Source organism: Prunus mume, linkage group LG4 (genome assembly GCF_029339155.1).
Source record: "Prunus mume cultivar Tortuosa linkage group LG4, ASM2933915v1, whole genome shotgun sequence".
Lineage (NCBI taxonomy): Eukaryota > Viridiplantae > Streptophyta > Magnoliopsida > Rosales > Rosaceae > Prunus > Prunus mume.
Window position 1 is genome coordinate 11,835,074 of NC_142701.1, and position 9,680 is coordinate 11,844,753.

A 9,680-nucleotide genomic window follows, 5' to 3' on the forward strand; every position below is an offset into this window, starting at 1 on the left:
TGCGTCACATATTAGCTACACGAATTAATGTACACGCGTGTCAATGACAAAAGGTTCGCAGATATTGCTCAAAACCCTAGATGCATTTCCTAATTGATCGCTTCCGTTGGAGCCTCTAGTGTCCTCTCACTTTCATAGTTATCTTGCTCTTTGTTTGTTTATTTATTTGGCTCAGAGACAATGCTGCCATTCTCTGCCTTGCAGGACTTTGAACCCCACCAGTTATGAGCCCCACAATTGGTCACGGAACGCCCACCTACCCACCCATTAACCCGGCATGCTTACCTACCCATATATATAACCCGACCTTCCTTTCTTAATTACATTTTCTAACTTGACACGTTTTTGCTTATATTAGTTTGTTAATTGGCATGCATTTAAAGTTTAGCATTTTGCTCTTTGATCTAGATGTAACACCATTTTAGATGGTTATCGCATTTAAAGAAAGATGATTTGAATGTTGATAGTACACTGTCGGTAGAGCCATAAAAATACTAGATATGATTTATTTGAATTTAATTTAAGATGACTAGACACGATGTAATACTAAAAATTTAAAATTATTATATGTAATAAATCATTTGAAGTGCTTTACTTTAGGATGGCGTGACTTGCCCTACCTTACTTTGCCGTGGCCAAAATGTGCTTAAAACATGCCCAAAATGTGGCTTAGACATGCCCAAGACACTGACAAGACTATTCCTTGGCCTTGGCATTGCATTGCGTCCCATTCAAGGCATTTTGAGAAAGTGCTAATATTGGAGGCTTGTGCTGCCATGACATATTGTGGTTTGGTTTGCCATGCCTTGCCATATTCAAGGCAAGCAAGGCTATCTGAGTCTCTTCTTGTTTTTCATATAAATACGAAGTTTTATGTATCATTAATGTTTTAATGAAGTTTAACTTTTTTTTTTGGGTCGAAATAATGAAGTTTAACTAGACAAATGAAAAATGGCCTTAACTTGCATACCATTGATATAATGTTCGAACCCCTATAATACCTTAGTAGTGTGTGTGATAAATCCCCATTCCCTTTATAATTTAGACTATTGCTTGTATTAAAAAAGAAACTAAACATTTTTAAAACTAAAATCTGTAGTTTTTGAATCTCACATTCCAAATTAAACCTAAAGTATCCACAATTTTTGATGTAATACATATAAAATATTATAAAAGTGGAATACAAATATAAAAAAAATCCACACAAAGACAAGGGGAATCAAAGAGTTGGATTATCCCAACAATCTTGGGCAAATTTCTTTATTGTACACCACTTTTGAAAGGGAAGGCCAGGCCATTGCCTCTGCATTTCAGCCATGAAATCACCCGATTGAGAGTTATATATGAAGTTTACAATGAAGACAAATTCCATGGCACATCTCTAAGAAAAAATAAAACTAAACCTACGGTTATGTCGATGTCCCATGTACAAGACCCCATGCATCTTACTGTGCGTGAGCCTCTTCATATCATCACTTTCCTCCTTTCACTATCTTACCCTTCATTGCGCCCACCGTCTTTTCATATGCAATCCAGCCCCTTAAGATGCTGTCACACTGCCTTGTCAATATCCGATTATAAATTTACAAATTTATAAATAAACTCAATCTTAAATATGTATTTATAAAAAAACTCAAGCACTATTTAAACATAGAAACACATCCAAAATCAACCTCAAAATCAATTTTTTAGGTGTGTTTATAAATGGGTTTTGAGTGTGTGTAATAATGAGTTTTGGGTGTGTTTATATGTTTAAATAGTGTTTGAGTTTTTTTATAATTTCAATCCCCATTTTGGGTGTTTTAGTGAAACTCCCATATAAATTCTATGGTGAGTATCACAACCACAATTTAGAGCAGGCCCCACCCTCCTTTGGTCCCACATAACTGTGTGTGCCATTGTACCTCAAGTAAAATTAATGTAAAGAAATAAAAGTGCAAGGGTACTTTTGTAAATTGGAGACAAATTAGTTGCATACAAATACAATTACCCCAAGAGAGAAGAAGGAGCCACATTTTTTAGCTGCTTCATTTCCCATTTCTTGATCTGTCTCTGTGGTTTCACAAATTTCAGGTAGAGAGAGAGACAGAGAGAAGGAGAAAAGCAAGGAGAGCTTCTCAAAGCTCAAGACTCTCTGTCCTCTCTCTCACTTGCACTCTCCCTATTTCTCTGTCTCTCTGCCTCTGCAGTGAGTACCAAAAGCGAAAGACTCTCTCTTTCACACATCAGTCGCCATGATGTCGTTGAATAGAAGCTGTTTTCTGGTAATATAAATCAAACCCATTTCTCAGATCACAATTTCAAGCGCACCCACTTCACAAAATTCAACCACTGGAAAATCAAGAAGAAGAAAAAAAGAAAGCTTTTTCAATTTATGGGTCTTCCATGTGTTTTCCCACATTGAAACCCACTGAAATTTCATATCTTCCCGGCTTTCTGATTGACAATTACGTGTTATAAAACAATTCAAAGTCGGTGAATGAGATTTCAATTTCTGGGTCTCCTCCATTATCACAAAATTTTCAATCTTTAGTTTTAATATTTTTGGCTGATTATTAGGATAGCTTTTTTATTATTGTATTTTTGTACAGGGCAACCCGGCCATCGCTGGGTCTTCTAGCCCGTTCTCTCATAGCCAGAAGAGGCGCTCAGCTTCGCTGAAAGTGGTGGCTTTGGTCCCAAAAACCCGGACTGGTGACCGAAACGGCAGCGTAGTGATGGAGAGCACATTGCAGGAAGTGAAGGACGAATCCTCGGTTGTTGAGCTGAAATCCACCGTCCATGGTGGGGTCCAAGACGTGTATGGTGAGGATACTGCCACCGAGGACCAATTTGTCACACCCTGGAGTGTCTCTGTTGCTAGGTGGGAGCAAAGATCAATATGCTTACGATTGTTTTTTGATAATATCATTATTTAATAATGTTACAGGGGCTATGATTCTTTTGCAGGTTATTTTAATTTCGATGAAATCTATATTCTTTTGCCTTTTCATTTTTGAGCAAGTCACCTAATTGATGTTATTTTAAATGAAACTTGTACCTATTGTGGGCTGCTTACTGATTTTTTTTGAGCAGTTGCTTAATTAGTGAAATTTCCTTTCGTTATATATTTTTCATATATTCAATATGAATGGAGTTTTATAAGTTTCCAACAGACACCTTGATGAGAATCGCTACATAGTTGTGCTTATAACTACTAATGAAGTTACAAATAATTTTCTAACAAATTTCAAATACTCTTTAAACCCCTTTTATGGGAACTTTATATGTATATGTATATGATAAATATGCTAATTGGTTCCTTTTATGGTCAAGTATTCTGGGATAGAGAATCAGTATTGGGCGTTCCTAATGGATCAATTAATTTTGTGGGTTCTTGGTATAATTTTTTATGTACAAATAAATTCTTTTGATTCAGTTCTTTTGCTAGGTAAATGCACTCTGGGTTTCAGACTAGGCACATGTATAACAAAGCAATAATACAAATAGCAACAAAAGTGTGAAGAAGAATTTTTAAGAAACCACCAAAATAAGAGTCTAATGCCTCATAACGTGGTGGTGCCTACACTTGCCATATTAAAGGGGCGGGCCCATGTGTTACATGTGGCATGATAATAGAAGCTCCACATCATTCAGTATGAAATGTTGAATAATTTTCTGGTGAAAAGGACGTGTTTTTGTTCGTGAGTTTAAGTTGCATGAATTTCCCCTTTGGGTTTCTTTCAAATAAATGAAAGAAAACATTTTAATTTATGCAATTTCATTCCCAACGTCAATATGTAATTCTGTCTTATTTTTGCTTCCTGCTCAACATTTTGGCTGAGTTGCATTTGGGTCGGTGTAAAACTCTGAGATACCCTTGAATTTGTTCGATTGCATGTGGCTAATAGGGACACCAACTACCTTGAATATTTACATTGTTAAGTTACTGTAATATTCTCATATACTGTTCTTACTTCACAGACTGATACTTCTTTTCTGGTTCAGCTCAGCGTTCTGATATGTCTGCAGTGTTATCAGTTTTCTTTTATTTGAAATAAATGGACAGAAGTCCTCTTTGCTATTTTGTGTTCTTGGCACCTTTGTTATACATTATTCTTTTGTCTTGCTTTGCAGTGGATATACGTTGATACGGGATCCACACCACAACAAAGGTCTTGCCTTCACAGAGAAAGAGAGAGATGCCCATTACTTGCGTGGTCTTCTCCCCCCTGTTGTTATTTCTCAAGAACTTCAGGTTTGTCAATGATTTTTATATGCTCACAAAAGTGCATCATTTGTTCTGCAATGTTTTAAATATATATAAATCATTTACACTTTGCCGCAAATCTAATTGACAGGTGAAGAAAATGATAAATTGTATCCGCCAGTATCTAGTTCCTCTGCAGAAGTACATAGCCATGATGGATCTTCAGGTAGCCATCATCATTTCACTGAAATTTTGGTTTGAGGCCCTAATTTGTTGATATTGAAATGGCAAGGTTTAAAGTTTCAATTATGCACTATCATGATTTCAGGGGAGAAATGAAAAGCTATTCTACAAGCTTCTTATTGACCATGTCGAGGAATTACTTCCAGTTGTATATACTCCTACTGTCGGTGAAGCTTGCCAGAAATATGGAAGCATATTTACGCATCCACACGGTCTTTTCATAAGTTTGAAAGACAAGTAAGTTTACTGAAAATTTCTTTTAGATCTCTACTTTAATGGCCACTTTCAAATTGTGTTGAAGCTGACTGATATTTTTTCTTCTTCTTGGCATCCCAAGGGGCAAGATTCTTGAAGTGTTGAGGAACTGGCCTGAGAAGAATATTCAAGTCATTGTTGTCACTGATGGAGAGCGGATCCTTGGGCTGGGGGATCTTGGCTGTCATGTAAACACTATTAAACTCTGTTTTCTAGTTGTATTGATAAAAACCAATATGAGATACCTTGCCTGAAAAGAGAATATTTCATGTACTTGTTGTACCCCCTTCTAAATGGTTAATTGATATCAATATATGATATTTTCTCAGGGGATGGGTATACCTGTGGGTAAACTTGCTCTATATACGGCACTTGGAGGAGTTCGTCCTTCTTCTGTAAGTATCCCCATGACAAATTCTATTATTTTCTGACATGACTTATGTTTAGAAGTCATAACGATTTCATCATTTATCTTTGTTATCTATTCTTATTGAATATGTTGTTTTATTTTGTCATTTTTTTTCAGTGCTTGCCTGTAACCATTGATGTTGGTACAAACAATCAGAAGCTATTGGACGATGAGTTCTACATTGGACTCAGGCAAAAGAGGGCTACTGGACAGGTTTATGATATGTTTGCTTTACTTGTTTGGTGTTCAAATGATTTCAGGCGATTATGTTGTTTTCTGTCTTACCAAAGTGGGTTTGCTCTTCTTTTCTTTAGGAATATGCGGAACTTCTACAGGAATTCATGACTGCAGTCAAGCAGAATTATGGGGAGAAAATTCTCGTTCAGGTATTTGGTGGTGGACAAATTTAGTCTTCAATTATTTGGCTGCACTGCTGAACTTGGTCATTTATTTCATTTTAAATTTAGCATTCCTAATTACACATGTCATTCTCTGTAGTTTGAAGACTTTGCGAACCACAATGCTTTTGATCTGCTTGCAAAGTATGGTACAACTCATCTTGTTTTTAATGATGACATTCAGGTAAGTTGCTGGGGATTGTTGATATTTGTAGTAATTCAGAAAAAGCGCATCTCTAATGTTTGTGTAATTAAAATATTCCAGGGGACAGCATCTGTGGTTCTTGGAGGACTTGTTGCAGCTTTGAAGTTAGTTGGGGGATCATTAGCTGACCACAGATTTTTATTCCTTGGTGCTGGAGAGGTGAGTACGTTCCCTTAGTTGAGGATACTTTTAATTACTTTCAAAGAGTAATAAAGAAGGGGTAATTCTGTGTATATTCTTTGTGATTGGTGAAGTTAAAAATCGTGAAATTCTTGGGACTTAGTGGTTCCCTCATCCAAAATGCACCTCTTCTTTATATGTATATTTCCATAGGAATTCTCTTCCCTCTCCTCTAACCCTAACTGATGCCCCCTGTGCTAGCACTTTGTTGTTGTGTTGTGTCTCACATTCTCACTTGTTTAATGGTTTCAGGCCGGCACTGGCATAGCAGAACTGATAGCCCTTGAAGTTTCCAAACAGGTTTTTAGCTTACTATTTGTTTGATTTAACTTGTACAATAAAAGATCCTTGGTATCTTACCCCAGAGAAAACAAAAAAGATCCTCAGTAATTATTTATTATAAAGAATGGTATTAGAATAAATCTTGATACATACAAAAATTGCACCCGAATTATTGCAGACAAATATCCCAGTGGAAGAGACCCGAAAGAACATTTGGCTTGTGGACTCAAAGGTAGGGAGAGCAAATGTAATTTATTTCTATCTGAAGTAGAATTTTGTTATCTTTCCATCAGTTTTCATTTGGTAAGAAATTTATTGGCAGGGATTGATTGTCAGTTCTAGGAAGGAATCACTCCAACATTTTAAAAAGCCGTGGGCTCATGAACATGAACCAGTCAAGGAACTTGTAGATGCTGTTAATGTGTGAAATCTCTCTCTCTCTCTCTCTCTCTCTCTCTCCCACACACACACCGAGATGCTCATATGTTTGACACCATAGAGTCAACATTATTATAGTGCATCTAGAGCAGAAGTTTCTCACTATACTTTGTTGTCCTTTTTAATCAGGCAATCAAACCTACAGTGTTAATTGGAACGTCAGGAGCAGGAAGAACATTCACCAAAGAAGTGGTTGAGTCTATGGCCTCCCTCAATGAGGTACTCTATTCCCTATTTTTGTTATTAGGTTTTTCTATCATGTGGGCGCAGCATCCCTATTGGGTGTAAAATGCCCATGCACTCATAACACTTTTGCTTTTGTGTGGGCAAGACTTGAGATTTTACATCTTAAGCATGTCAAACATCCATACAGGGGCCATCATTTCAGAATTTTCCTCTTTTATGTATTTGAGAAATTGCATTTTTGTTAATGGCCTTATTGAGAAACTTCACGTTATTCAATGGCCTTGTTGAAAAATTGCATTTACACCCTCTTGAAGGTAGGCTGACCATTTTTCTGTATGACCTGCTAATAGAGACCTATTATCCTTGCTCTTTCCAACCCAACATCACAATCTGAATGTACTGCGGAAGAAGCATACACATGGACTCAGGTAATACAACCTTGCATCTTTTGCTTTAAATTGTTTCATTCACTGTGTACTTGATGGTTAGCGAATGATTTTTGTTTTTTTTTGGTTCTTATTTCACTATCATTATTTTCAGGGTCGTGCTATTTATTGTAGTGGAAGCCCATTCCCGCCTGTTGAATATGAGGGGAAGGTTTACACTCCTGGCCAGGTATTAATGCTAGAGAATCTGACGATGTCCCAAGTTAACTATATAAGACTTTGACATTTATTTTCCTTCTTCATTCAGGCAAACAATGCATACATCTTCCCTGGATTTGGTTTGGGTTTAATAATGTCTGGTACTATCCGTGTTCACGACGACATGCTTCTGGCAGCCTGTAAGTGCACAAAAGACATGAAATTAAAGGATTTTTTTTTAAAGGATTAATTACTAGTGCTCCTGAAAGTGTGGTGAGATACTACATTGCCCATAAATATCACAATGATGTACCTTGCCCCCTTGGGTGTTTGGCGTCTCGTTGTGCCACCTACTATCAAGTCCCTTAAAAATTATTTTAAACCCGCTAATGTGCCTCCTATGTGGCAGAAAATTATTGGGGCCATGTAGTATCATGTCATCGGTTTTGACAGAGTAATTGACGAACTTGACAATGGGGACAAAGTGAGACGAAAAATATTGGGGCACTAGTATAGTCAACTATTTTTCAAATTATATAAACAGTATGCAGAAGTTCTTAGTTTATAGTAAGAATTAACTAAGGAACAGGTCCTTGGTCCATAATCAAGCATTACATCTTATGCCATGTTTGTTCCTTGGAACAGCGGAAGCTTTGGCTTCACAGGTATCCCAGGAAGACTATGACAAGGGACTCATATACCCTCCATTTACAAACATTAGAAAGATTTCGGCACATATTGCTGCTAAAGTAGCTGCTAAATCATATGAACTTGGTTAGTCTCTCCAGTGGCTCTGCTCTTGTAAGATTTCTTGTGACTGAATAGACCTAAAGGTTAACATTCTTCAATTGGCTTTTGTAGGTTTGGCTACTCGCCTCCCTGAACCGAAGGATCTGGAGAAGTATGCTGAAAGCTGTATGTACAGCCCTTCCTATCGAAGTTTCCGGTGAATTTTTTGAAGTTTCTGTGGGGTTTGTTGTTCCTGGGTTAACTACACTTAAACGAATCAATTATTTTTTTTTCTTGTCTTTCTATGGTTGATTTATTTTTGGTTTTCCCCTTCTCATTTGTTCTATTATGTAACCAATTTGTTGGAAGAAAAGTAGGATGGGTGCAGGTAGTTGGGTTAGGGCTCAAAAAATATAGTTGGAAGAAAAGTAGGATGTGAACCGTCACATTTGAAATGAAATAAACCTTTCAAGTTACCTCCATACATGATTCAAAGTCGGAATATTTTTCCATATATTATGATGAGAAATATCACCGAACCAAAAGTTAGCTGATGATGATTACCAATTCTCAATGCCGAGATTAAAATATTTAACCCAAATGTTGCTATATTGTATAAATCAAGTATGCATATATCGTGGTTCCTCCTAATTCAACCAAGAAAGTAATAGCATAACACTCTACATCACTTCCATTGTCACTAACTTAGCAACGGTAGTTTTAAATTGTAAGTGTTTGAGCCCAATTGAAATTTGGTCAGGTCAAGCTCAAGATCCAACAAATGGATTACTATTTGGACCCAAGCTATGGTTTAACCTTTAGTCCCAAACTTCAGATTTTTTATTTTATTGATGGTCCTAAACCCCGTGACCCAAACACTAGCATTCCGGCAACTGCCAATACATAGTAATACCACGTGGTGGTGTGATGGTTAAACTCAACTTTTTTTCCGTATTTGGAATTAGGATTGCCTTTCAACATTGTTCAATTTAGAATGTAAGATCAAACTCAAGAATACAAAATGACCAGATATAACGTATCATCTAAACTAAATAAATTCCGATATAACATTTTATTTATAGACTTAAAGTTTTTTTAGGGCAAACGCCACATGCAGATTGTCATGAGCAGCAAACAAAGTATCAAAATCCACGTTCACACTATCCCCAAAACTTTATTAACTATTTATGATTGGAAAGTTAGGCTCAGGGTTCCTGGAAGTTCATCTCCAACACCAAGATAACTTACTTTATTTCTTTTCTGCCTTCAAATTCAAAGTCTTCATGGAAAAGATAAAAAGTTTGATTGTGTATCTGGGCTTTCTATCTTGTATCTGCAAAGCTTGACTTTGCTTTCGTCTCCTATATCTTAGCTTCACGTGTCCGTACACGTCGACTTTAAACTTTGTCATATGATAATGTTGTTAATTTTATGATTGGAGCTCAACCAATGTATGCGGTCCAGTGGAAATCTATGCCTGCCTGCCTGCCTGCCTGCCTGCCTGCCTGCCTTGTGATGATCATCGGGAATATAATGGAGCTTGCTGTTTTCTTGCTACAAAACATTGTTCTAGCCAGATTTA

General features: G+C 36.8%; 1 protein-coding gene across 2 annotated transcripts; it reads left to right on the forward strand.

The window, feature by feature from the left end:
- Window positions 1–1,999: 1,999 nt before the first annotated feature.
- NADP-ME4 (NADP-malic enzyme 4) lies at window positions 2,000–8,580 on the forward strand. Of its 2 annotated transcripts, none has more exons than XM_008230205.2 (20): window positions 2,000–2,264; window positions 2,592–2,863; window positions 4,117–4,237; window positions 4,341–4,415; window positions 4,518–4,669; window positions 4,770–4,875; window positions 5,017–5,082; window positions 5,214–5,309; window positions 5,411–5,482; window positions 5,595–5,678; window positions 5,760–5,858; window positions 6,132–6,179; window positions 6,340–6,393; window positions 6,484–6,582; window positions 6,729–6,818; window positions 7,136–7,213; window positions 7,326–7,400; window positions 7,479–7,569; window positions 8,015–8,143; window positions 8,231–8,580. In XM_008230205.2, the coding sequence occupies exons 1-20, from the start codon at window positions 2,235–2,237 to the stop codon at window positions 8,317–8,319; spliced, it is 1,926 nt and encodes a 641-aa protein (XP_008228427.2). In that variant the 5' UTR covers window positions 2,000–2,234; the 3' UTR covers window positions 8,320–8,580. The 2 variants fall into 2 exon arrangements, with proteins under 2 accessions (XP_008228427.2, XP_016649345.2); XM_016793859.2 differs by lacking the exon at window positions 2,000–2,264 and adding an exon at window positions 2,450–2,471.
- Window positions 8,581–9,680: the final 1,100 nt, after the last annotated feature.

Bases quoted from the DNA above. Each gene is read 5' to 3' on its own strand.
- NADP-ME4 (XM_008230205.2), top strand. From the start codon at position 2,235: ATGATGTCGTTGAATAGAAGCTGTTTTCTG. The intron at 2,265-2,591 runs GTAATATAAATC...ATTTTTGTACAG, and splicing joins TGAATAGAAGCTGTTTTCTG to GGCAACCCGGCCATCGCTGG. The intron at 2,864-4,116 runs GTGGGAGCAAAG...CTTGCTTTGCAG, and splicing joins TGGAGTGTCTCTGTTGCTAG to TGGATATACGTTGATACGGG.